Genomic DNA, 27746 nt, shown 5'->3' on the forward strand with positions numbered 1-27746 from the left:
AAAAACCACTGAAGTGTGCCCTTTAAAATGATGAAGTTTTTTTTCATGTTTTATTTTATTTATTTATTGGGCTGCACCAGGTCTTAGTCGCGGCATGTGGGATCTAGTTCCCTGACCAGGGATCAAATCTGGGCCCACTGCATTGGGAGCATGGAGACTTAGCCACTGGACCACCAGGGAAGTCCCAAAATGATGAATTTTATGTTATGTAAATTATATACTATGACTAAGTGGGATTTATTCCTGGTATGCAGGCTGGTTCCACATGTGAAGATCAGTTAATGTAATTCATTACACTGATAGGCTAAAGAAGAAAAATCATATCATCAGTAGATCATCAGTAGATACAGAAAAAGTATTCGACAAAATCTAACACCCATTCATGATAAGTTCTCTTAGCAAACTAGGAATAGAGGGGGAATGTCCTCAACTAGGTGAAGAATTATCTACAAAAACCCTACAGCTAGCATCATACTTAATGGTGAAAAAATAGATGCTTTCTCCCTAAAATTAGGAATGAGGTAAGGCTGTCCCCTCTTATTCCTCCTATTCACCATTGTACTAGAAGTCATAGCTAATGCAATAAGACAAAAAAAAAAAAGGGAAATGAAAGCTACACAAATTGGGAAGGAAGAAATAAAACTGTCTTTGTTTACATGTGACATGATTGCCCATGTAGAAAATGCCAAAGAATTAAGAAACTCTTGGAACTAATAAGCTATTATGGGAAGGTTGCAGGATACAAGATTTATTCAAAGAAATCTATTGTTTTCCTATGTACCAGCAATGAGCTATGGGAATTTGGAATTAAAAATACAACATTATTTACATTAGCACCAAAAAATTTTGCACAAGATCTACATGAGGAAAACTACAACACTCTGACGAATGAAGTAAGGAAACATCTAAATAAATGGAAAGATATTCCGTGTTCATGGATAGGCAGACTCAATATGCCAGTTCTTCCCAACTTGGTCTATAGATTTAATGCCATTCCAATCAAAATTCCAACAAATTACTGATTCTAAAGTTTATATGGAAATGCAAAAGACCCAGAATAGCCAACACAGTATAGAAGAAAAAGAACAAAGTAGGAGAACTGAACTACCCGACTAAAAGACTTACTCTAAAGCTGCAATAATTAAAACAGTGTGATACAGGTGAAAGAACAGGCAAACAGATCAATGAAACAGAATAGAGAGCCCAGAGATAGACCCACACAAATATAATCAACTGATTTTTGACAAAGGAACAAAGGCAATTCAATGGAGAAAGGATAGTTTTTAAACAAATGGTGCTGGAACAATTGGACATCCACATACAAAAGGGAAAAAAAAGAATCTATATACATACCTTAAACCTTTCCAAAAAATTAACTCAAAATGATCATATACCTAAAGGCAAAATGCAAAACTATAAAACTCCTAGACGATAACAAGAGAAAACCTAGATGACCTTGGCAATGAGTGTTTAGATATAATACCAAAAGCATGACACATGAAAGAAAAATTTGATGAGCTGGACTTCATTAAAATTCAAAACAGTGAAGTATTTGCAAAATGTTTATCTGATAAAGGACTTATGTCCAAAATATACAAAGAATTCTTAAAACTCAACAAAAGAAAGTAAATAACCCATTTAAAAAGTAGGCAAAAGATCTGAACTGCTCACCGAAGAAGATACACAGATGACAAATAAGCATATAAAAAGGTCCTCGACATCATAGATCATTAGGGGATTGGAAGTTAAGACAATAAGGTGATACCAGTATATACCTATTAGAATGGCTCAAATCCAAAAAACTGACAGCACCAAATGCTGACAAGGATGCAGAGCAACAGGGACTCTGATTCATTTCCAGTAGGAATGCAAAATAGCACAGCTACTTTGGAAGACAGTTTGGTCGCTCCTTAGAAAGTCAAGACTTAGAAAGCTAAGTCTTGCAGTTGTGCTTCTAGATATTTATCCAAATGAGTTGAAAACTTATGTCCACCTACAAACCTGCACATGAATGTTTATAACAGCTGTATTCTGATTGCCAAAAACTGGAAGCAACCAAGATGTCCCTCGGTAGGTGAATGGGTAGACAGCCCAGGGTACATCCACAGAATGGAATCTCTTTTAGCAATAGAAAGAAATGAGCCATGAAGCCACGAAAAGACATGGAGGCGCCTCAGATGCATATTGCTATGTAAAAGAAGCCAGTCTGAAAAGTCTACGTCATGTAAAATACCAACTGCATGACATTCTGGAAAAGGCAAAACTATAGAGACAGTAAAAAGATCAGTGGTTGTCAAGGGGTGGAGGGAGGGGAAGGGATGAGAGCATTGGGGATTTCTAGGGCAATGAAACTGTTCTGTATGATATTATGATGGTAGATACATGACATTTTTGTGTTTGGCAGAACCCATAGAATGTACAACACAAAGAGTGAACCTTAATGCAAACTGTGGACTTTAGTTAATACTATTGTATCGATATAGGTTCATAAATTGTGACAAATATACCGCTCTAATGGAAGATATTAATAATAGGGGAAACCCTGGGTTGTCGGGGGAAGGGGGGCAGGGGGGTATATGGGAACTCTCTGTACTTTCTGTTCAATTTTTCTGTAAACCTACAACTGCTCTAAGAAAGTTAAAGTTTATAAAAAGAAGAAAAAAATAACTATTTCTTCATCTTCTTACATCAGTTGAAATCCGGCTCTGAGCCCCACCTATTCTGCCAGGAGCTGTCCGGGAGCTCAGAGTTTTAAACTTTCCTGCCACGAACTTTCCCCAAGGTGGTTGCTTTATTAGCATGGGGACAGAGCCAGGGGAGGGTACAATGTCCAGAAAGAAAGAAATGAATAGCACCATAAATTGTCCTGTATTTGTACCCTGTGGCCTGAAGAACAGCTCCTGGAAAGCTTGGGTTCTGGCCTGAATCTCTTTTGGCCTCTGGCAGAAGACTTACAGGAGGAAGCAGGTCTCTAAGGCAACTTGCCCCACACCGTGGGTGGCTGGAATGACTCGATCAACACGCCCCTCCCAGGACTGACTCATTGAGAAGTTACAAGAGATGTGATTTCCCCTCGAGGCCTGAGGAATATCCCCTGTTGCTCGTAGGGTCACAGCGTCATCGCTGCACATTTGGGTGGGGCTTTGGGTTGTAGTACATTTGCAAACTCACCTAACTGTCCAGGGAGACTCCGCCTGGGTCTTGCGCCAGGCGCTGGGGTTGGAACCGTGTGCATGGTGGATGAGCCGCTGTCGTCAGAGCTGAAAGTCCAGCGGAGGAAGCAGTCACAGCGCAGGCGAAGGTGAAGCAGAGTCGGAGGGGGTGGGCACCCAACCCAGCCTGGGAGTCTTTTGCCTTCCCTAAAGAAGTGACCAAAAGAATGTGTATTAAGAGCCTAAGAGCCATATTGTAACGGAAAAGAATCTGAAAAAGAATAGATACGTATGTATGTATAACTGAATCACTTTGCTGTGCACTTGTAACTAATGCAACATTGTAAGTCTTCAGTTTAAAGAAAAAAAAGAATCTCTAGGAGGGGAAAAAAAAGATACAGTTAAAAAAAAGAAAGAGCTAGATCAAAAGCAGGAGGATGGTGGAAATGTTTCAGGCCGAGGGAGCATGGGCAGGAAGAAGCCTCTAATGGACAAGGAAGGTAGGGGTGTGAGACTGGCCAGGGAGGAAGGGCCGGGACTTCCCAGTGCCTTATAAGCAGGGTTAGGGGGTCGAACTTTGTCCTAAGGCAAGGGAAAACCATTAGAAAGCTTTAAGAGGCAGGGAGGTAATGACAGTCAGATGTGCTTTTTCAGAGACAGTTCTGCATAGAACAACGTCTATGCTCTGATGCTGTGTATGTAAGAAGAAAATGTGTGTGTGGGGGGGGATGGGGTATGTTACGTAGGCCTGTAAATGCATTAACAAGACTGGAAGGATAACAGGCCAAACTGAGTGGAGAGTGTGTGTTTGAAAAGGGAAAGTGGGGTGCAGGTAGATGGTCAGGCTAAGAAAACCTTTCAAGGTTTATTCTATACGCTTATGTATTACGTGAGTCTTTAAAAAACCATTTTTATTGGGGTGTGGTTTACATACAGTGAAATGCACAAGTTTTATTGTACAGTTTGATGGGTTACGGAAAATATGTAACCTTGTAACTCCTATCAAGATATAGAATATTTCCATCATCCCAGGAAGTTCTCTCAGGCCCATTCCTGGTCGTCTCTCCTTGTACATTCCAGGGATAACTACCGTTCTGATTTATTTCACCATAGATTCGTTTTGCCTGTTCTAGAACTTCTTGTAAATGGTACCATAGAGTATCTATTTTTTGGGGGGTCCAGCTTATTTGCACAACACGTTTTTGGTGTCCATCCATGTTGTTGCACACATTCAAAGTTTGCTCTTTTTAATTCCTTCCATCACCTAGTAGTCATGGATTATGTGAATACACCAGATAGGTTTATTCACTCACCTGTTCATGGATTGGGTTGTTTCCGGTTTGGGGCTATGACGAATAAAGCTTCCATGAACATTTTTGCACAAAGTTTTTTGTTGACACGTGTTTTCATTTATTTTGGGTAAAGAGGTGGAATTATCGGGTCAAAATGGTAGGGATTTGTTAACTTTATGAACCGGCCAAGCTGATTTTCAGAGTAGTTACACCAATAATGTATGGTTGCCCTATATCCTCACCAATTTGGTAGTGTTAATCATTTTACTTTCAGGTATTCTAATATAGTATAATCTCATTGCGATTTGAAATCTGCATTTTCCTGATGACTAATAATGATAAACATCTTTTCATGTGTTTATTGACCATTTGGATATCTTTTGTGAAGTGTCTGTACTTATTTGTTCCATTCTGGAATATAAGTCATTTATCAGGTATATGGATTGTGAATATTTTCTCCCAGGCTGTGGCCATTCTATAATTTTGTTATTTAAAAATATTACATAATTGGAATCATACATTAGATAATCTTTGGCTTTTTGATTCAGCATAATTTTCTGGAAGTGCATCCAGGTTTTTGTATGTATCAATGACTGTTTCCTTTTTATTGCTGAAGAGTGTTCCATGGTATAGATGTACCATCATTTGTTTAACTATTCGCTCACTAAAGGACATGTGGGTTGTTTCCAGTTTGGGGATATTATGTGCAAAGCTGCTATAAACAGGCACGTGCAGGTTTTCGTGTGAACATAAGTTTTCATTTCTCTGAGACAAATGTGCAGGAGTGCAGTTGCTTGGCCATATGTTAGTTCTAATGTATGTATTTACTGCTGTTGATTTCCCTCTCAGAACTGCTTTAGCCGTGTCCCACAAATTTTGATATGTTGTATATCCATTTTCATTCTGTTCAATGAATTTTTGGATTTCCCTTGAGACTTCCTCTCTGATCTATGAATTATTTAGATGTGTGTTTCATTTTCAAGTGTTTGGAGATTTTCCTGGTATAGTTGTTACTGCTTTCTAGTTTGATTTCATTGTGGTCATAGAACGTACTCTGTGTTATTTCAGTTCTTTTAAATGTGTTGAGGTTGGTTTTATGGCCCAGGATATTGTCTGTCTTGGTATAGATTCCATGGATAATTGAAAAGAATGTATATTTTGCTGTTGTTGGGTGGCATGTTCTATAAATTGATGAGATCCTGTTGGTTGATTGTGTTATTGCGTTTCTACGTGGTTCTTCTATCAGTTGTTGAGAGAGGGATGTTGAAGTCTCTAAGTATATAGATTTGTCAGTCTCTCCTTTCCATTTTATCATTTTTTCCTCCACAGATTTTGTAACTCTGTTGTTTGATGAAAGCACGTTTAGGATTGCTGTGTCTTCTCGGTGGACTGACCTTTTTGTCATTATATAACATTCCTCTCTGTGGTATTTTCTTTCCTCTGAAGTCTGCTTTATCTGATATTAATATAGCCACTTCTGCTTCCTTTTGATAAACGTTTAAATGATATATCTTTACCTGATTACTACTTTCAACTTGTCTGTATCATTATATTTGGAAGTGAGTTTATGATAGACAACAAATAGTTGAGTCATGTTTTGTAATCCACTACCAATCTCTGTCTTTTTTTTGTTTTGTTTCGTTTTGTTTTCCGGTACACGGGCCTCTCACTGTTGTGGCCTCTCCCGTTGCGGAGCACAGGCTCCGGACGTGCAGGCTCAGCGGCCACGGCTCATGGGCCCAGCCGTTCCGCGGCATGTGGGATCTTCCCGGACCGGGGCACGAACCCGTGTCCCCTGCATCGGCAGGCGGACTCTCAACCACTGCGCCACCAGGGAAGCCCCAATCTCTGTCTTTTAATTGGTGCATTTAGCCCAATTAAATTTAATGTAATTATTGATATGTTAGGGCTTAAGTCTGCTATTTTATTATTTGTTTCGTGGGTTTTTTTCTGTGTTTTTGTTGTTGTTTCTGGGTTTTTCCTATGCCTTTCTATAGATTACTTGAACTTTTTTTGAGAAATCATTTTGATTTATCTATAATGTTTCTATATGTATCTCTTATATAGCTTTCTAAGTGGTTGCTCTCGATATTATTTTATATACATAACTTATCGCAGTTTAATTATGTCATAATTTTACCAGTTCTGATAAAATATAGAAATGTTACTTCTTTTTAGGCCCCTGTACCTTTTTCCCATTTATTATAAAATCGTCTTAAATATTTACTCTGCATTTATTTATTTATTATCTGCATACATTTAGCACTATATGAGACAAGTGTTATAAGTTGTTATTCGCCATCAAACATAATTTAGAAAACTCAAGAGAAGGGAAGTCTATTGTATTTACCCAGATTTTTGCTTGCCACGTTCTTTCTTCAATCCTGATATTGCAAAAGATATTTTTCTTTCATCATCTTCTTTCTGTTTAGAGAATTTCCTTTAGCCATTCTTTTAGAGTAGGTCTGCTGGCTACAAATTCTCTTAGTTTTTCTTCATCTGAGAACGTTTTGGTTTCCCCTTCATTCCTGAAAGATATTTGCACTGGATATAGGATTCTAGGTTGACAGTTCTTTTCTTTCAGCACTTGGAAAACTGCTGCTCCATTCCTTTTGGCCTTCATGAATTCTGATAAAAAATCCACTGTCGTCTGAATTATTTTTCGTCTAAGAGAAGATGTTGTTCCTCTATTGCTGCTTTCAAGATTTTTCCTTTGTCTTTAGTTTTTATAAGTTTGACTGTGATGTATCTTGGTGTGTATTTCTTGGATTTATTTTGTTTGGGATTCATACAACTTCTTGAATCTGTAGTTTTATGCATTTTGCCAAATTTTGCCAAGTTTTCAGCCATTATTTCTTTGAGTAGTTTTTTAGCTCTGTCTTCTCTCAGTGGGACTCAGATGACACGCACGTTAAACCTATTTGTTATAGCCCCACATTTCCTTGAGGCTCTGTTCATTTTTCTTCATTTGATTTTCTCTCTGTTGTTCAGATTGGATAATGCTATTGTTGTGTGTTCAAGTTCATTGATTCTCTCCTCTGTGCCCTCCATTCCTTTTTTTTAAAATTCTTTTTTAAATTTATTATTTTTGGCTGCGTTGGATCTTTGTTGCTGCACGCAGGCTTGGGGCTTCTCTTGTTGCAGAGCACAGGCTCTAGGCATGCAGGCTTCAGTAGTTGCAGCATACAGTCTCAGTAGTTGCGGCACATGGGCTTAGTTGCTCCGCAGCATGTGGAATCTTCCCAGACCAGGGATCGAACCCGTGTCCCCTGCACTGGCAGGCGGATTCTTAACCACTGTGCCACCAGGGAAGTCCTGTCCCCTCCATTCTGCTGTTGAACTCATCCACTGAATTTTTTATTTCAGTTATTATATTTTTCAGTTCTAAAATTTCCATTTGGTACTTATTTGTGTCTTCTATTTCTTTGCTGAGACTTTTCTAGTTTTCATGTGTTTATAGTCATTCATTGAAGCATTTTAAATAATGGTTGCTTGAAAGTCTTTTTCAGATATTTTTAACCATCTGTCATTTTGGTGTTGGCGTCTACTGGTCGCATTTTTTCATTCAGTTTAAGATCTTCCTTATTCTTGATATGACTAGTTATTTTCTACTGAAATCTGGACATTTGGGGTATTTTGTTATAAGAATTTTAAGGCTCTGCATCTTATTTAAACCTCTGCTTTGCTGAGCTTCTCCAACATGTCCCTGAAAGGGAGAGTGGGGCAGCGGGTGGGGAGGGGGAACTGCCTTTTTACTGCCAGGTGAGGTTCCATTCTCAGCTTCCACTGATACTGAGGAGATGCTCCTTATTACTGCTGGGTGGATGGAGTGGGAATTCTGGCTTCACACTAGGCTTCCACCGATACCTCCCTGGCTGGGAGGGACAGGAGTGCCTCATTACTGCCCCATTGACACCATGGGGTAGAGGAAGTGACCTCATTACTGCTGGGCAGCCGTGAAAGCCCTGACTCTCACTACACTTCCTCTGACACCACCCCAGAGTGGGGGGAGTGCTCTTTACTGTCTGGTGAGGCTGGACATGCAGGCATCCCAGTGGTCTCCGTTGAGACTGCAAGGTGGAAGGGGGCTTATCACTGCCAGTGTGCATGGGACGCCTGGCTCCCTACTTGGCTTTCTCAGACACCGTCTACGGTTGGGGGAGGGGTTGGGGCACCTCATTATAGCCTGGCCAGAGCTAATAAATGGTATTCGTGAACGGGACAGAGAGAGAGAGAAGGCGAGAGGTTTTTCTTATATAACTGGGCAAGAGCTGAAAAAGAGTGAAAAAGAGACGAAAGAAGATGGACACGCCGGTGTCTGAGAACAATCACCTGCTGTTGGATTGATGGAGGGAAGATGGATGGTGAACTGTCTTCACTGTGGGAGGGAGGAAACGATAGTCAAGGTCAGAGATCATGAATTAGACAGTCTGTCTCAAATTTATTCCAATGGCAAAGCATCTATCTGGAAGTCTCAATGCTCCGTAAAATCTTCTTTGCCCAAAACTATGAAATATTCTTGTCTGTCTCACAAACTGGAAATGATTCTGCAGAAAGTGAGCAGCTCTAAACGAGTGCAGTTTGTCAGAACCACAATCTTTTTCCACATCCAAAAAAATCAGAAAGCTGCCAGTATATGTGTAATTGGCCTTCCTGGAGTTTCTACATTTGCATTCATTTGCTGTTTTATTACTCCGTGAACATTTGCTGGCAAACAAGACAGGCTCTAAATTTGAAAGGCGGCGAGATTAAACAGCCTCCAGTGCCAGGTGCCGGGGTTTGGCCCAGGGGCCCATAGAATTTGGTTGCTGACTGGAGTTTATATCTCGGTAAATTCTTAGAGTCTTTCTCTGGTTCCCCATCTTCGCAGTCATTTCATTTTACCCATCTCTGGCTCCATTATGGTTTCCTTTATGTACACAGAGAAGCTAAATTGCCTAGGTCCTGCCAAGAAAGGACATGCCTCACTTACCAGCTGAGAGAATGCTCTGTGCCTCAGTCTTCTCATCTGTAAAATGGGAAAATGGAGACAAGAGAGTGTCTACCTCATATGGGTTGAATGAGTTAATTCATAGAAAGCACCTAGACAGTGCCTGGCACATAGTAAGCCCTCAATTAGCATTAGCTGCTGTTATTATAATTATTACATACAAAGGCAACATGATGCCTCCCGTTGTCTTTCAATCTAACATGCATACATGTTAGCATCTTTCTCCTTTCCCTTTTCCTCATGTCTGCTTCATCCGCTCCCTACCGTCCCATGCCATCACCACCCACTTTTTCACATGTCCTACCTCTCCTGGCCCTGGAGTCGTTCCACTGCCCACTAGCCACTGTCACTGCCGTCACAGACCTGTTTGTTAGTTAAACGTCCCTCCAGGAATCTTATATCTTGAAAAATAAGCTAGGACAGAGGAAGTGAGCCACCCTAACCCAGGGAGATTGAATCACTGACAGTGAGGATTGAGGCAATTTTTGTACACGATGTCTTCCCGGGAAGCCTCAAATGAAAACACCGAGGTAAGACCGCATACTCAGCCTTTTGGGTGTCTAGAACACAGTAGAGATAACTTCCTGTGAACATGGTGTAGGTGAGAACGTGGGCTTTGGGAGTCAGGCCAACTTAGGATGTGCGTCCAGCTCAGGCCATAAGAACTATGACCACAGGAATTTGGCCAAATAAATGGCACACCCTCCCTGAACTGCAGGAATTGTACACAACTGTGAGTGTGTCATGGGGTCATTATGATCATGAAATTAGACAATCAGGGGCTTCCCTAGTGGCACAGTGGTTGAGAATCCGCCTGCCAATGCAGGGGACACGGGTTCGAGCCCTGGTCCGGGAAGATCCCACATGCTGCGGAGCAGCTAAGCCCGTGCGCCACAACTACTGAGCCTGCGCACCTAGAGCCTGTGCTCCGCAACAAGAGAGGCCGCCGCTATGAGAACCCCTCACACCGCAACGAAGAGTAGCCCCCGCTCGCCGCAACTAGAGAAAGCCCGCACACAGCAACAAAGACCCAGCCCAGGGTCAAAAATACCCAGCCCAGTGCGGCCAAAAACATAAGTAAATAAATAAAATAAATCTATTTAAAAAAAGCAAAACTAGACAATCAAGTGGAAGTACCCAGCCCAGGACCTGATGTGGACCGGCCACCCTGTATTAAGCAGTCTGTCCTCTTTCCTTACCTCCTGTTCTCTAGGCTGAAACTGATAGAGAATTGACATTCCTATGTAATACCACACAGATATTGATTAATTCTTCTTTTGTTTTTTACTCTTTTTAAAAATTGAGATAAAATACCTATGACATAAAGTTTACCATCTTAACTGTTTTTAAGTGTACAGTTCAGTAGTGTTTTTCACATTGTTATGCAACTAACCTACAGAACTCTTTTCATCTTGTAAAACTAAGACTCTGTACCCATTAAACAGCTCCCCGTTCCCTTCTCCACCAAAACCCGGCAACACCATTCAGCGCTCTGTCTCTATGAATCTGACTACTTCGGGTGCCTCATAGAAGTGAAATCATACAGTATTTGTCTTTTTGTGACTGGCTACGTCACTTAGCATAATGTCCTCAAGATTCCTCCACGTTGGAGCGTGTAACAGGACTTCTTTCATTTTAAAGGCTGAATAATATCCCCTTGTATGTATAGAGCACATTTTGTTTATCCATTCATCTGTCAGTGGACACTTGGGTTGCTTCTACGTTTTGCCTGTTGCGAATGCTGCAGTGAACGTGGGTATATAAAAATAACGTTCAGGTCTCTGCTTTCAATTCTTTTGGGTGTATGCCAAGAAGTGGAGTTGCTGGATCCTGTGGTAATTCTGTTTTTAATATTCTGAGGAATCACCATACTGTTTTCCACAGTGGCTGCCCCATTTTACATTCCCACCAGCAGTGCACAAGGGTTCCATTTTCTTCCCATCCTCACTAACACTTATTTCTGTTTTATTTTGTTTTTCATAATAACCATGCTAATGTGTGTGCAGTGGTACCTCACTGTGGTTTTGATGTGCATTTCCCTAATGATTAGAGCTGTTAAGCATCTTTTTATGTGCTTATTGGCCAAATATCTTTGTGGAGAAATGGTTATTGAAGTCCTTTGACCATTTTTCTTTTTTATTTGCCTGCAGTGGGTCCTAGTTGCAGCACACGGGTTCTTTAGTTGCGGCATGAGGGGTCTTTAGTTGTGGCATGCAGGGTCTTTTAGTTGCGGTGTGCGGGATCTAGTTCCCTGACCAGGGATCAAACCCGGGCCCCCAGCATCGGGGGTGCGGAGTCTTAGCCACTGGACCACCAGGGAAGTCCCACTTTGACCTTTTTTTTAAAAAAATAAATTTATTTGTTTATTTATTTTTGGCTGCATTGGGTCTTTGTTGCTGCATGCAGGCTTTCTCTAGTTGCGGTGAGTGAGGCTACTCTTCATTGTGGTGTGCGGGTTTCTCACTGCAGGGGCTCCTCTTGTTGTGGAGCATGGGCTCTAAGTGCGTGGGCTTCAGCGGTTGTGGCTCACGGGCTCTAGAGCACAGGCTCAGTAGATGTGGCGCACGGGCTTAGTTGCTCCGCGGCATGTGGGATCTTCCCAGACCAGGGCTTGAACCCATGTCCCCGCAGACAGATTCTCCACCACTGTGCCACCAAGGAAGCCTTTTGACTATTTTTTAATTGGGTTTCTTCGTTGTTGTTGAGTTGTAGGAGTTCTTTATATATTCTGAATATTACGTCCTTGTCAGACATATGATCTGCAAATATTTTCTCCCTTTCCGTAGGTTGCCTTTTCACTCTCTTGATTGTTTCCTTCGATGCAGTTTTAAATTTTGATGTAGTCAAGTTTCTCTATTTTTTCTTCTGTTGCCTGTGCTTTGGTGTCTTTTCCAAGAAATCATTGACACATCTAATGGGATGAAGCTTTCCTCCTGTTTTCTTCTGAGTTCTGTAGTTAAGCTCTTTATGTTTAGGTCTCTGATTCATTTTGAATTAATTCTTTATGGTATTGAATCTTCCTGTCTACCAACAGGGTGTGCATTTCCATTTATCTGCCTTCCTTTGTGTCCCTCGAAAGTTTTATTTCATTAAAATCCTGCAGATTTTAAAAGTTATTTTCTCTTCTTTTATTCTTTTTGTTGTTATGTATGTGGGTCTTTTTTTTCCAACACCATTTCTGGTTTTCGTCTATATGACTGAATGATATTAATTTCTATCCAGCCACCTTACCTAATTCTCTTCTTTGTGAGAGCCATTTTTCAGTGGATTATTTTGGCTTTCTATAAACATTTTGAGGGTGGAAAAATGGTGAATTATGCCAAATCTATAATTGGCAAAGCCGTAATTCATAGTGAGCCTCCACGAATAACACACGACACGTAAAGTCTCAGAAAGTACTTCACCCTCACACTGTTCTTGGAGTTACTCGAAATACCCTGGCTGAGCAAGAAATGAATTAAAATAAAGAACTCTTAAATAGGGATGACATGGTACAAAACAGCAAGCAGTGAAATAAATGAAACTTAAAACCACTGTCCAGAAAAAACTATTATTATCATAGTTACGATGTTTACTGTAAATTTCAAAAATAATCATTTCAGGAATTGTAATGCAGCATAAAATTATTTAACACAAATACAAATATTTTAAAAGAAGATGTAATGTTACAACATTCAGATTAAGAGAGGGGCTAAAATCACAGATTAAAAAATAACTTCAAGAAGTATATAGGAATTCTAGGGACTTCCCTGGTGGCCCAGTGGGTAAGACTCCGCACTCCCAATGCAGGGGGCCTGGTTTCAAACCCTGGTCGGGGAACTAGATCCCGCATGCATGCCGCAACTAAGAAGTCCACATGCCGCAACTAAAGATCCCGCGTGCCACAACTAAGACCCGGCACAGCCAAAATAGATAAATAAAATAAATAAATATCTAAAAAAATTATATGGGAATTCTAGATCCAGATTCTCGCTAAGAATTTTAAAAATCTGACTCAAATGAATGATACTGTCAGAAAACCTAAATTTACAAAGTTGGCATGTGAAGAAGTTGAATACCTACACAGCCCAAAAGCTCTGGAAGAAATTTGAAAAAGTGTTGAATCTTGAGGAAAGGAGCTGAGGTCACTCACTTCCGGGCAGTGGTGTCTGATTCTCACCCAAGCCAGAGGGTGCCGTGACTGTCCTGTGGTTCTAGACTCAGATTCCAGTTATAGATTTGCCACTTTCTTTTTAAAAAATTTATTTTATTGAAATATAGTTGATTTACAATGTGGTGCTGATTTCTGCTATATAACAAAGTGATTCAGTTATGCATATATATATTGTTTTTCATATTCCTTTCCATTATGGCTTATTACAGGATATGGAATATAGTTCCCTGTGCTCTACAGTAGGACCTTGTTGCTTGTCCATTCCATATATATTAGTTTGCATCTGTTGATTCCAAACTCCCAATCCATCCCTCCCCCACTACCTTCCCCCTTGGCAACCACAAATCTATTCTCTATACCTGTGAATTTGTTTAGATTCCACATATAAGTGATATCGTATGATAATTTGTCTTTCTCTTTCTGACTTACTTCACTTAGTATGATAATCTCTAGGTCCATCCATGTTGCTGCAAATAGCATGACTTCATTCTTGTTTATGACTGAGTAAATTCCATTGTATAGATACACATCTTCTTTATTCATTCATCCATCGATGGACATTTAGGTTGTTTCCATGTCTTGGCTATTGTAAATAGTGCTGCTATGAACATCTGGGTGCATGTATCTTTTCAAATTATGGTTTTGTCTGGATATATGCCCAGGAGAGGGATTGCTGGATCGTATGAAATTTGCCACTTTCTAATCTGAACAAGTCCTTCATTGCTTGGAGCCTCCATTTTCCTATCTGTAGAATGGGAGAGTTGCACTAGATGGTCTCTAAGGTGCTTTCCTAGTCTAATAGTCTAGTGTATAGTCTAGCATGTGTGTGGTGGGGATTTGGGTGTGAGTGTATTTGTAAAATAGAAAACGCTACTATGCATCAGAGTCATCCAGGGAGTGTTTTATTTCTTGGCCTGATCTCAAAGCCACCTGGAGTTGAAATGTATACATTAAGAAGGCACCCAGATAGCTAATAGATAGCATTTATTGAGTGCTTATTATGTACCAGACGCTATTCTAAACATTTTCCCACTTATTAACTCATTCTGCTCAACCTTCAGCTCTCGCAGACCCCAGGAACACACCTGGCATGCCCTGTCCTTTTAGGGGACACCAAATTGGTGATAGACGCAAATACATCAACATTTTATGGTAACATTTGGTCATAGTGTTATCAAGATATTCCAGAATGTATTAACTGCGAACTTTTCCCAGATTGCCATCAAAATGAAAATACGGTTCAAGCATTCTTCCAGAAAGCCCTCAGCGGCCCTCTAAAAGCCCCAGAGATTCTCAACCCGAGGTTAGGAACATGGGGTCAGGGGATTTTGAGGCAGCCAGCTCTGTACTGGTCCACCCGCCGTAATTAGGAACTGTGACTCTTCATTAAATAACAATTAAATCAAGTTCATGAAGGGCAGTGAAACTTTGGATAACCACCTGGAAAGATACAGAAAGGGTATATAAGGCTATGTAACTATATGAAGGGTTATATAGATCCAGGTATATACCCTTCACCAAGCTTCCCCTAATGTTACAATTTATATGACATTGTACAGTTATCCAAACCAGGAAATGATCATTGGTACAAATCCTTATTTAAATTTTAGCCAGTGTCCCCCTAACCTCCCCTTTCAGTTCCAGAATCCAGTCCAGGATCCCACGTTGCATTTAGTTTCTGAGTCATCTTAGTCTCCTCCAGGCCGTGACAGTTCCTCAGTCTTGCCTTATTTTTTATGACCTTGACTCTTCAGTGAGTTACTGGTGAGTTATTTTATAGAATTTCTCTCCATTCAGTTTTGAATGATTTCTCATGATTAGATTGTGTGGTTAGGAATTTTTGGCAAGAATCCCACAGAAGTGATGTTATGTCCCTTTCAGTGCAGCATATCAGGGGATATGTGATGTTGATATGTCTTATTATCGGTGCTATTAAGTTTGGTCATGAAGTTATGGCAGTGCTGGATTTCTCCACTGTGAAGTTATTGTTTTCTTTTTTTTTTTTTTTGTAATTGATCAGTTTCTTGGGGGAAATACTCTGAGACCATGAAATCTCTCATTTTCGCTCAGATTTTCACTCACAGATTTTCGCATCCACTGGTGGATCTGGCCTGCAATAATTATTACCGTGGTGTTTGTCTAATGGTCATTTTGTATTTCTCTCATTCCTCCCGCATTTACTAATTGGAATTCTTTTGTAAAGAAGACCTGTCCCTTCCCCTCCATTTATGTTTTTTAGTTTATTATTTATGACATTAGTGTAGACTCATGGGTATTGATTTTATCCTGTGAATTATAATCCAACACTTTCATTATTTAGTTGTTCAAATTGTCCTGGCTTTGGCCATTGGAAGCTCCTTTAAGCTGGCTCCCATGTCTTTTTGACATTCCCCATCCTTTTTCAAGTACTGACTTATTTTCTGACTCTACAAGATGTTCCAGGTCTTCAGGTTTAACTTCTGTGTTTCCTGTCCCAGTCCTAGAATCAGCCATTTCTCTAAGGAGCCCTGGTTCCTTTGATTGGAGAATGGTATTTAGAAACGAGGGTCTGGGCACTAGGTGTGCTCATCGTTACTGGGAAGTCGTTGTTTCTAGGCTCTCTCCGCAGACAGAGCTAGAAAATATATGTATGCGTGTTAATCCAAGCTCACACACATCTTTTTTTCACTTCTGTATGTATCTATCTGAATATGCATGAAAAACCATGAGACGATACTGATTTCTCCAATGCCAGTCCAACACCATAAGGTGGTTCAGTCTAGACTTCTCCCTTTTCCTTATCTGTAACTTCTTTCTCCAACAGTGAGAAACTGGCTCTCATTATCTGTGATCTGTTTACTTATTTGTTCAGTCCTAGCATACACATGAATTAGTTGCAGGATTTTTAACGCACATCCCTATAAGAAACAGATTTAGTAACTAGAATACAGTATTTGTATGTGGTTCTTTTTGTCTTTAGCCTTACAGTATCCAGTGAAAATACTACTTTCCAGAGTTACTCAAGGTGGTTCCTGTATTCCCCATTCCTTTCAGTGTGGTCATGCTAATCATTTATAGTACGGTCAATTTGTTGTTTGTTTCCCATTTTTGTCCCCCGTGCCTCCCCATATCCTGGTCGATTTATTTCATTTGGGGTATGTAAAATATCGTTGTGGTTCTAAACAGTCAAAGCCATATATGGGGCTTCCCTGGTGGCGCAGTGGTTGAGAGTCCGCCTGCCAATGCAGGGGACACGGGTTCGTGCCCCCATCCGGGAAGATCCCACATGCCGCGGAGCGGCTGGGCCGGTGAGACATGGCCGCTGAGCCTGCGCGTCCGGGGCCTGTGCTCCGCAATGGGAGAGGCCACAACAGTGAGAGGCCCGCGTACCACAAAAAAAAAAACAAAAATGAAACAAAAATTAGTTTGTAGAAGAGATTCTGCCTTACGAGGAGGAGAGTGGTGACCGACAAGGGAGGACGATAGGAAGGGGGAGAGGGAGGAGTGACCCAGGACTGAGGCGAGCGGGGTCAGCACGGGACCACACGCCTTAGTGCTTCTCTTACGTCCACCTGTGGGACTGATTCTTCAAAGCATGGGCCTGGAATATTCCAGAACACCAGGGAAGCATTGTGGGGTACCGCCAGACCCTGGCCCATACTTCCGTCCCTAGGAGATGTGGACCCTCCAGTTCTACCGTTTTGCACTAAGTCCCCCAAGAAAAGAAGCTTTCTTCCCAGCTGCATGGGGGGCTGCATGAGGAAGCTGGACCCAGGCAGGCCCTGCCCCTCTGACTAGCCCTGCCCAGGAGGGGAGATGACCCCTGTCTTGCATCACAGGTCATGTCAACGTGTGAAGAGGTGGTCTCCCTCTGCCCTTGGGCACCCCCTTCCCCCAACCCCCTCCCCCTCCAGCTCCAGGACTCACTGTCCTGTTCAGGGTCCCCAGTAAGGACTCATCCTTACTGGCTCAGAGGAGGAAGTTGGAGGTGGCAGCAGGCCCCGTTGTGGAATGTCTCAACACTACCCCACTGTGGCGGGGGGGCATTCCCATTCCTGGCAGCAGCTGGAATTTCACAACTCTGAGCTCCTTTTAGTAAGGTGGCAACGGGGGTTGGGAGGGGGATGCCAGGGGAAACCAGCCCACCAAGGCTTTGAGAAAAGGCATCATCCTTGGGGAGGGAGGGGTGCCACCTCTTCCCCATTCATCTCCGCCCCAAAGCCACGGGGGTTCTGCTGACAGAAGCGGCTGATGACTGACTCATCAAACAGAAATGAGCGTGCCAGCGGGCCAGGTGGCGAGCCGCGGGGGGCGGGCTTTACCCCCAGGACAGCTCAGCTGAGGATCCCCGGCCAGGCTCCCATCCCTCGGCTCCCATGGCCCAGCGCCTTGGGCAAGTCCAGCCTCTCTGAAGACCCAGGGCAAGCTCTAGATGGCCTCAGGATGCCAGGGAGGCGGGGGCACACCGGGAACTCTGCCCAGTGCCCAAGGGTAAGGTCTTGATCGTCTCCAATGAACGGCAGAGGACACTGAGGCCAGGAGATGGGAATGTTGCTCGGGGCCCAGAGAAGGGAAGATGCGTGGGCCACGGGCCTTGGGGTGCGTGCTGGGGAGCAGCCCTTAGCCCGTACAGGCTGCTCGCAGCGGCCCCAGGACGCTGCTCTAAGGAGAGGGCTGCAGCAGAAGTGACATCGTCTGAGGATGTGCATTTGCATCTAGCCTTTGTATCAGTTACACTGCGACACAATAGGGCAGGGTGACTCATTCCTGCTTTGTGACACAGCCAACTTGTCTGTCGCAGCAGAGACCGGGCAGAGGGATCTTTAAACCTAGTTCACAGGGTTCAGCCCTCGCTCTGAGCTAGAGAATGACTGGGCCCCTCAAGCCACCATGGTCATCGCCTGGTCCAGCCTAGATTGTTGCTTCTGTGGGCCCTGGTCCTCTTTCTGGAGGAGGCAGGGCTGCAGTGGACAGCTGGCATAGACAGACATGGCAGGCTCAAGATTCCCGGCAACTGGGAATGCAGGGCTCCTAATTAATGTTGGTTGATTGAGCCTGCACTCGCTGGGGTAGAAACATGAATTAGTTTTACTTGTCTCCCAGGAACTGCATCTGACTGTGCCAAGCGACAGGCAGAGCCAGACTCCCTGCGTTGCCGCCTCCTAGCTGTGTGACCTTAGGCAAGTTGTTTAACCTCTCTGTGCCACAGAGTGCCCACGCGCCCTCCAGCTTCCCCCAAAGGTGGTCCAACCTTCAGCCTCTTACTGCTACGTTTCCCTCACCCAGCTGGGGGCCCTCCTGGTGAAGAATCAACAAAACAGCTCAAGTCTAGCTTTTCATCCAAGTATCTACCGCCACCTCCACCCTTCCGCAAGGCGCTCACATCTTTGCCTTGCCCAGCAGGGAGCCTGCCAGCCGCGCCTTCCGCTCCTCTTAGCCCTCCCACGGCTCCCAGGTAGCCCAGAAGTAGGTTTGCTGGCTGGATAGAGAGTGAGCTGAGAACAAAAGGGCAGCATCCCCTCCTGGCAGGTGTCCCGTCTGAATAAGGGATTCTTTTTAAGCTCCTCTGCCCTTGGCCTTGGGGAGAGAAAGGAGGACCCTCTGGAATGGTCGACAAGCCCTCCTCTCTTCCCGGTCCTCTTGTATTGACGGGGGTTGCGGAGTGGGCAGCTGTACCAGTTCTGAACCCGTACCTCCCGGCAAGCCCCCCAGCGTGGTCGCCGGCCCCCGGCCCTGACAGCTCACGGTGACTCTTAGCACTTTAGCAGGTGGGTCATTGAGCACCTTCCCTGCCATTTGGGATTTCGGAAGTCCTGCTTTATATCCTCGTCGATTTTTTCTGACGTTGATTCTCCCAGCCCCGCCCGGACCCGGGGTTGCCCCTTAGGCTCTCTGGGTCTCACCTCCTCCTCTGAGCACCACCCCGGGGGCTGATCGGGGATGAATCAACCTGTGGGGACCAAGGCCTGCTGATGACATCTGGGCCAGCCACTCACGCTCCAAACTCATCCTTTTGAAGGTGCCTGGTCTTCTAGCTCCTCCAGTGGGTGCCGTCGGCCCTGAGCCTGCACAGGACCGAGCTCAAGAGTGTCTTGCACTTGGGTGTCCACTGCAGGCAGACGGACGAGGCCGCATCCTGAGTGTTCATGCCCAGGGACACGCATCCATGCTGGGCACCGGCACACCCGGGGAGGAGGGGCCTGATGTCTGCCTGGTGTGGCTCAGGGTCCACAGACCCCCTGTCTGGACTGCACACAAAGAGTTGGCACACAAAAGGCCCTAAGGTGACCACGAAAGTTGCCCTAGAAGGGCCCAAGGATGTCTTTGGACATCCAGGTGCCACTAATGGAAACACCCAAGGTCCATGGGCCTGACTCACCAGTGAAAGTGTTTCTGATCTCAGTCTGCCACCTCAGCCGCAGAAGGGTGGGTGGCCTGGGGGGCTGGTCTGTCCTGGGCCCCGTGCTCCAGGTCTCAGCCCGTGGCAGGTCCATTCCTGCACCCAGACCTTTGCACCTGCTGCCTCCTCTTTCTGGAACATTCTTCCCCCTCACTTCTCTCCTGGCCTCCTCATCCAGCTAAAAGGTCCCTTCTGAGAGGCTCTCCTGACCTCCCAACGACCTGGAGGGGGCCCCCCACTTGGCCCCCTCCCAGCACCATCACTTTCTTCTCAGCGTATATCCCCCTCTGCCGTGACCTCTTTCTTCGTCTGTTAGGTCGTCCCCTGTCTCTGTCTCCTACCACGGGGCACGCCTGCTTCATTCACTGCTGTGTCGTTAGTGCCCGGCACGTAGTAAGGAGTTAGTAAATCCATGGAAGAATGAACGCATGCGTGCTGCTTTCCGTGTACCCACCCCCGTGCCATCCCAGGGATATCACCGAAGTGAAGTGATGCTGGGCAGCTCACAAAGGGCTTCTGTTTCTCTGGGTGCCTGGTTCCTCCCTGGCTGGGGAAGTAGGAGGTTTTGCCTACTGGGTCCGGGGTAGGATTTCCTAGCTCTTTGCATGTCGTTTGCATGGCTCAGCTCTGAGCTCTGTGCTTCTGCTTGTGGTTTCCTGGTCCATCCCCTGTTCCACAGAGCTGGACCACTGCTTCCTCGACTTCCTTCTATGACCTGGCCTGACCGGCCAGCCATGGGAGTCTCCCTGGACGGGGTGAACGCAGTGAAATTCCCAAGGGAAAGTGGGCTTGTGGCAAAGACTGTAACAGGAGACCTTTCGTGTCTTCTTTTCTTTTTTTTAATTTATTTATTTTTGGCTGCGTTGGGTCCTCATTGCTGCGCGCGGGCTTTCTCTAGTTGCGGTGAGCGGGGGCTACTTTTCGTTGCAGTGCGCGGGCTTCTGATTGCAGAGGCTTCTCTTGTTGCGGAGCACGGGCTCTAAGCGCACGGGCTTCAGTAGTTGTGGCTCACAGGCTCTAGAGCGCAGGCTCAGTAGTTGTGGCGCATGGGCTTAGCTGCTCCGCGGCATGTGGGATCTTCCTGGACCAGGACTCGAATCCGTGTCCCCTGCATTGGCAGGCGGATTCTTAACTACTGTGCCACCAGGGAAGTCCCAGCTTTCGTGTCTTGAAAGCTCGCTCAGTACATCCACTGTGGCATTTAATCTTCCCAACAGCCCTGGGGGGTTAGTACCATCGTCACACCCATTTTACAGATCAGTCAACTGAGGTTCAGAAAAGTTTAAAGAAACTGCCCATTTGCATGGCTAGCAAATACCAGAGTTGAGATCTGAATCCAAGTCTGTTGATGCCAGAGGCCAGGATTATTTGCTGCACTGCACTACCTGTCACAGCTTCCTGAGGGACCCAGGAGCCCTGACACATCACTGTGAAGCTGGGCTGGCCCTGCTGGAGGCTTTCAGAATGTGGCCCTTGGCATGGTTCCCTACCTGGTGCTAAAACCCCTTCTTAGATCTCCTCCACAGCAGCCCTCCAGCCTGAGCTAAACACCCCGGCTCTCTCCTCAGTAGGACGGGGGAAAGAAGGGGGTTCTTTTTTTTTTTTTTTTTTGGCTGTGCCGCGTGGCTTCTGGGATTTCAGTTCCCCAGTCAGGGATTGAACCCGGGCCCTCGGCAGCGAGAGCGTGGCGTCCTCTAACCACTGGACCGCCAGGGAGTTCCCAGAGGAATTCCCAGAAGGGGGTTCTTTGAAAGACCAAGCCAAGCAAGGTCTTTGAATAACTGGTAACATTGCTAAGCCTCGGAGACAGCAAAGAAAAATGGCCGAAGTGGAGGTGAGGGCAGAAAAGGACCAGGGGCCTGTGGCCTGGGCACCCAAGCAGAGGATGTGGCGGGGTGGAGGTGTGGCATGTGTGAAGGCAGCCCCTGCCGGTCCCGAGCATCAGAGCCCCCGGCGCACTGGCGGGGAGCTCTGTGACCAGGCTCCCTGGCCATCCCTGAGGGGTGGGGCACGCAGGCCTGGAAATTCAGAGAAAGTCCCCCACGTGATCCTGATTTTTCCTTTGAGGTCCTCCTGCCCAGCACGGGGGTCTGGTCACGCCACGGGCACTCCCTGGGCTGTTGCAGCCACTCACCCCTGCCGGGGGTGGGGGCGGGGAGGGAGGGAGGGCCGCACCTCTCCACTCCCCCCGCCACCCCTCACTTCCCGTAGCCTGTGCTGGTGGGCCACAGGCGTGCCCCGTCCTGCTGTTCTGAGCCGCACCGCCAGGAGCCCAGGAGCCGGTCCAGCCCCGGAGGCAGCTGGCTCACGGCACCGGCTGTGAGTGCCCGCTGTCTCTGCCAGCTGCCCTGCTAGGCCATGTGCTTCTCGAGTCCGGGGTTCTCCAGGCTGACCAGCGTCTGTCCCCCATGCAGGCGATGACTCAGGATGCAGCCAGGGGCCACGACGTGCACGGAGGACCGCATCCAGCACGCCCTGGAGCGCTGCTTGCACGGGCTCAGCCTCAGTCGCCGCTCCACCTCCTGGTCAGGTAGGTCCCAGGGAGCCGGGGAGGCGCATCTGGGGCCCGGGGGAGCTGCAGGGGCTGTGGTGAGCACTGGTTCAGGCACGGAACTGGCAGGTTCTGGTTCCAGCCCTGCGTGGGTGACTCCGCGGACCTCACCTGGGCAGGTGCTCAGCACAGCAGCTGATGGAGAGTGGCCCCCGGTGGGTGGCAGTTTCTCCTTTCCCCCAGGCAGCCTTCCTCATCCTCCTCGTGGGCTAGAAGCTTAGCTCCCTGAAGAAGGCACTGGACCAGCTTAAAAATGCCACACTGCTGATTTCGGAAGAGCAGCTGGGTATCTCTAGACAGTTCTCCCCAGAATTCTTCTGTTTTCCTGGTTATCTCGTTTTCTCCACAGCCCCATCCTCCTCTTCCCCATAGAACAAAGGAGAATCTCCGCAGAACTTCAGGGGATAGGAGGCCTCCATGTTCCACGATCCCCAGGACTGAGAAACAGGGGTATCTGCAGGCTGGGGCAGTTGTCTCCAAGGCTAGAGATTAACTGAGTAACTCCTTATGCTCAAAAAGATTTTCCGCGCCTCACTTGCCTCCCTAACTACCCCACGAGGTAGATACCCATGCTCCTTGAACATAACTGGTTCCTTCCTACCTCAGGACCTTTGCACTTGCTGCCTGGAATTCTTCCCTCAGCACGACGCAGAGCTAGCTCCTTCTCATTCAGGTCTCAACTCAAATGTCACCTCCCCTCAGAGGCTTTCCTGGCCACTGGAATTAAGCGGATCTGACTTAAAACTGTCTCTCACTGGCTGTAGGAACTTGTGCAAGTCCCTTAGCCTCTCAGGACTCACCTGCCTTGCCTGTAAAATGAGAATAATAACAGCAGGAACCACCTTCCCGAGGGGGGGATGGGAGGTGATGGAGGTGATGTGTGAAAGGCCTGGCGCCTTAGAGGCACATAGTAGGTGGTCACTAAATGACAGTTTTCTTCCTTCTGGCCTCCTACCCAGGTTTTAAGGAGACTTCTAGAATTGAGGGGCCATCAAGTCAAAGAATACAAAAATATCTGACTATAGCAAATTTTACTAAAACCCGTGACCATATGAACACATTGCTTGGGGCCTGCAGCAGCTCAGAAGGAGCTCGTGCACATGAGGGGGCCACTTCCACCCCCACTGTTCTCATTCCCCATCACACACACACACACACACACACAGACCACAGACCTCCGTGACTGCCCCTTTAATTTGGGGGGAGTTTACCCATGCTGACTGCAGGGAAGCAGAGATTGACAAAATAAGAAAGTCTGGGGAAGTTACAGAGTGACAAAGTGCTCCTCATAGCTTTCAAAATTCCCGGGCTCCACTGCCCAGCAGTTCCGGGAGGTCCCGTGGCTGTTGCAGACTCAGCCTTGTGTCCTGGGGTGGCGATCTCTGCTTCTGTGCCCCTTCCCTGCATCTCGGAGGATGTGGGAAAGCTGGTGCTCTCCAGAGGCACAGGGAGCAGAGTCGTGGCCAGTCCTTGGCTTCTGAGGGAGATCCCAGCCCCTCTCTGTGGCTCTCGAGCCTCCTGTCTATGCAGGAAGAAGAAACTTATCATTATCTTGATGGGGCTTCATAGGGTCGGGTGTGTTGATCCAGAATTTCCTGAGACTCTTACTTCAGAAGGGAATGCCCCAGTGCAGCCCCAGGAATTGCCACTTCCCTCCAACCCACAACTGACCCCTGGCCTCTCCCTCCCTTTGCAGCTGGGCTGTGTCTCAACTGCTGGAGCCTGCAGGAGCTGGTCAGCAGGGATCCAGGCCACTTCCTTATCCTCCTGGAGCAGATCCTGCAGAAAACCCGCGAGGTGAGGGCTCGGCCTGGGTTTGAAGGGCAGCGCTGGGATCAGTCTCATAGAGTCGAGAAATAGGTCCCCACAGAATGGCAGTTCTGGGGTGCCTGGACCACCAGGGGAGCTTGGTGGAAGCACTGGCAGCCTGAGTTCTCTGCTTCGATGGTGTTTGTGGATTGAAGGCCTCAGGAAGGGGCGTGGTCCTTTTGCTATGAACATGTGCTGGGTGAGCCAGGGTCCCCAGTTTAAGCTGCTTTTTAAGACAGACATTGCTTGTAAGTCAAGGTGTCTACTACAAGGGAGGGAGGACGCGCTTCCGAATTCCTTTCCCCCCAAAGACGCAGATGCAAAGAGAAAACAAAGATGCAAAAGAGAAAACTGATTGGAGAGGTAAACCGAGACCTCCTCTAACAGTTCAGTAAACAGGCCTTTATGACTCAGAAGAAGAGCGTGTTGAAAGCAGATCTGGGGGACTTCCCAGGCCGTCCAGTGGTCAGGACTCTGCACTTCCACTGCCGGGGGCACGGGTTCAATCGCTGGTCAGGGAACTAAGCTCCCACATGCCGCGTGGCCAAAAGAAATTAAAAAACAACAACAAGAAAACAAACTTGATTTGGGCTGGGGTTCCAGAACAGGCACGAGTCCCTAAAGATGTTTTATCTTTATTTTTAAATACATGACTGAGTTGGAAAACGCACGTCTTTCTCAGCTGTCCCTTTACCTCTAAGAAAAAAGTCTTGGTTTATCAAGACACCCAAGGTTTCAGTTCTGGCGCCAGCACTTACCTGGTGCTTTTATACACTGATCACAAGGAGACCAACTCAGAAGAGCTAAAGCACCTCTGAAGTGCTTACCTTATAAACCCAAATATAAAGGAACAACTACTGTATAGCAACAGGGGAGGGTTTTATAGAAGGGGCCAAGCAGCAAGTGTACGGGACACATGGTCTATTAAGGACCGTGAAGGAGAATTCTGTTTGATCCTGCTGCCGTCACCAGGCACAGCAGAGGTGGTGGGGCTTTCTCTGCTTCTTCAACACCCATGAATTCCAGAATGGGTTGGGAGACCGCTAGTATTTTAACCAAAGAATTCTAACTTGTGTCTATACGTGCTTGTTTGTGGTGTGGTGGGTGAGCTTTATCAAAGAGATGATTCACAAAAGAATAAATAGAACTTTTAAGCAATATGGAAAATGTTGCTTCAGTTATAGTAAAAGAAATGTAAATGAAAACCATAATGACACAGCTTTTGCCTAGCAAATTCGCAAAAACATTAGAATAACCACTGCAGGGAAGGGTGGAGTGAGATGGCATTTTCATACGTACACAGTATGATAAATGGCAAAATTCTTTTGGAAAGCAATTTGGCGATACATTTCGAAGATCGTAAATACGTTTACAGTCTTGTATCCACTCATTCCACTTCTTGAGCTCTATCCAAGGTAAATAATCCAAATTATAGAAAAAGGAGTGTACACAAAGATTTTCACTGCACAGGTACTTAAAATGCAAGAAGATAATCTCAAGTGTCTAAAGCTAATAAATTATGGAGATCTACCAGAGGGAGTATTGTATAGGTAATAAAAATGATGGATAGTATCCAAGGGTAGAAACAAAATTTAATATATTAAAAAATTGCGGGGAATTCCCTGGTGGTCTAGTGGTTAGGACTCAGCACTTTCACTGCTGGGGCCCGGGTTCTGTCCCTGGTTGGGGAACTAAGCTCCTGCAAGCCTGCAGAGCCGCCAAAACAAATTGCATCGTTAAAATTTATTAAATGGTTTAGGGAAAATTGATTAAACGTTTCCAAAAATATGGAGTGAAATTCCAAATTCGTATTATACAGAACTCTAGGTGGACTAAAGGTTTAAATTTAAGAAAATGAAGCTTCCAAGAAAAGAACAAAAACCATATATGAATATTTACTTGAACCTTGCATGCAAAAGTGAAAATCCATAAAGGAAAAAGCTAACACTTGTAATTTATGTACATTAAAAAAATCCGGAAAATTCCAAGACCAACAACAAACCGGAAAACATATTTACAATACAAATAATAGATAAATGTATAACTAGGAGGGGGGGAAATATGGTCTTAGAGATGATGTAGCAAAACAGAAATCCATTTATAATATTGTACGTAAAAGACATGAAGAGTAAAAATATACAACTTTGCAGAGGAAACTACGCAGAGAAAAATGGTGTAAGGAGAAGTACACTGAAATATTAGTTGTGGCTGAGTTTGGAAGGGGGATATCGTGGGTTTTTTTTTTTTTTACTTCTATTTTCTAAATGTTTGTCTTGTGATTACATTACTTTTCACTTAAAAAAAAAAGAAAAAGAAAAGAAAGAAATAGAGAAGAGAGCAGTGCTTGGTTGTCCACCTGTGATGAGCCTGCCCCCCTCCTGTCCCCCTCACAGGTCCAAGAGAAGGGCACCTATGACCTCCTCGCCCCCCTGGCTCTGCTCTTCTACTCCACTGTCCTCTGTGTAAGTTCCGACTGGGCCAGGCTGCGGGAGGTTGGGGAGGAGAGGGAGAACAGCCTCCATGGAGGGGGCAGAGCCCTCACAGCTCAGAAGATAAACACACAGAGAGAGAAACTGTCCACCAGTGACACTTCAGGTGGGTGTCACTCCTCTGATGGCTTCAGATGAGCCATTTGAGAGGCCTCCAGTAAGTCCACGTGGATGCCATCGTGCCTGGAGTATCTGGGCACCCACGGAGGGGATACGGTCACAGCCCTTTCACAAACCACAGGAGAGATTCTGTTAAAGACATGGGATGTCCACCTCCGTTTGTACCGCAGTGGTCAGTTTCCCCCAGTGCCGTCACCCCCTGTTCACCAGACCAGTGGCATCAAATGACTCCCACTGAGTCGGTCCACTTCAAAGAATAAACACTGGCCTCTCGTGAGGATATTTAAGTGAAGGCCGTTTAGGCGTTGAAGACCATTCCTCGAAAGGAGTGGCAGCAGGGGCACCATTTAGGATGGCCTCCAAGGTGACAGCTTTTCAGAGAGGCCCTCTTGTGTATTTGGTAAATTGTTACGTTTGGTGAAAACAAGGCCCCTGTAGTAGAGACGTCCTTGGGCACCGTCTTGCCCATCTGTGACTCACTTCCTGTGGGTAACTTTCAATTCTGCCTGCCCTCGTCCTGGGACACACTGCTGCCAGGAAAAGTGTGCCCTTTGTGGAACATTCCAGAAAGGAGCAGGGTCTGCTCTGGAATATCAGTGAGCTTTCTCTGACCCGGACCTCTCTGCTTGCCGCTCCCTCTCCATCCCAGACTCCACACTTCCCACCAGACTCAGATCTCCTTCTGAAAGCAGCCAAAACCTACCACCGATTCCTGACCTGGCCCGTTCCTTACTGTAGCATCTGCCAGGAGCTGCTCACCTTCATCGATGCTGAACTGAAGGCCCCAGGTAAGTGTGGAGGTGGCACGCAC

General features: G+C 45.7%; 1 protein-coding gene across 1 annotated transcript in view; it reads left to right on the forward strand.

Moving 5' to 3' along the window:
* The window catches only part of PIK3R5 (phosphoinositide-3-kinase regulatory subunit 5), a 73448-nt gene that overhangs the window by 21695 nt on the left and 24007 nt on the right, over positions 1-27746 (forward strand). The window contains exons 2-5 of the mRNA XM_067714198.1: positions 22381-22496; positions 24214-24314; positions 26720-26788; positions 27585-27723. Of these exons, the coding sequence (XP_067570299.1) occupies positions 22394-22496; positions 24214-24314; positions 26720-26788; positions 27585-27723 (412 nt within the window). The 5' untranslated portion in view covers positions 22381-22393. The remainder of the gene's footprint in view (positions 1-22380; positions 22497-24213; positions 24315-26719; positions 26789-27584; positions 27724-27746) is intronic.

The sequence above is a fragment of the Pseudorca crassidens genome, chromosome 19 (assembly GCF_039906515.1).
Source record: "Pseudorca crassidens isolate mPseCra1 chromosome 19, mPseCra1.hap1, whole genome shotgun sequence".
Taxonomy (NCBI): Eukaryota; Metazoa; Chordata; class Mammalia; order Artiodactyla; family Delphinidae; genus Pseudorca; species Pseudorca crassidens.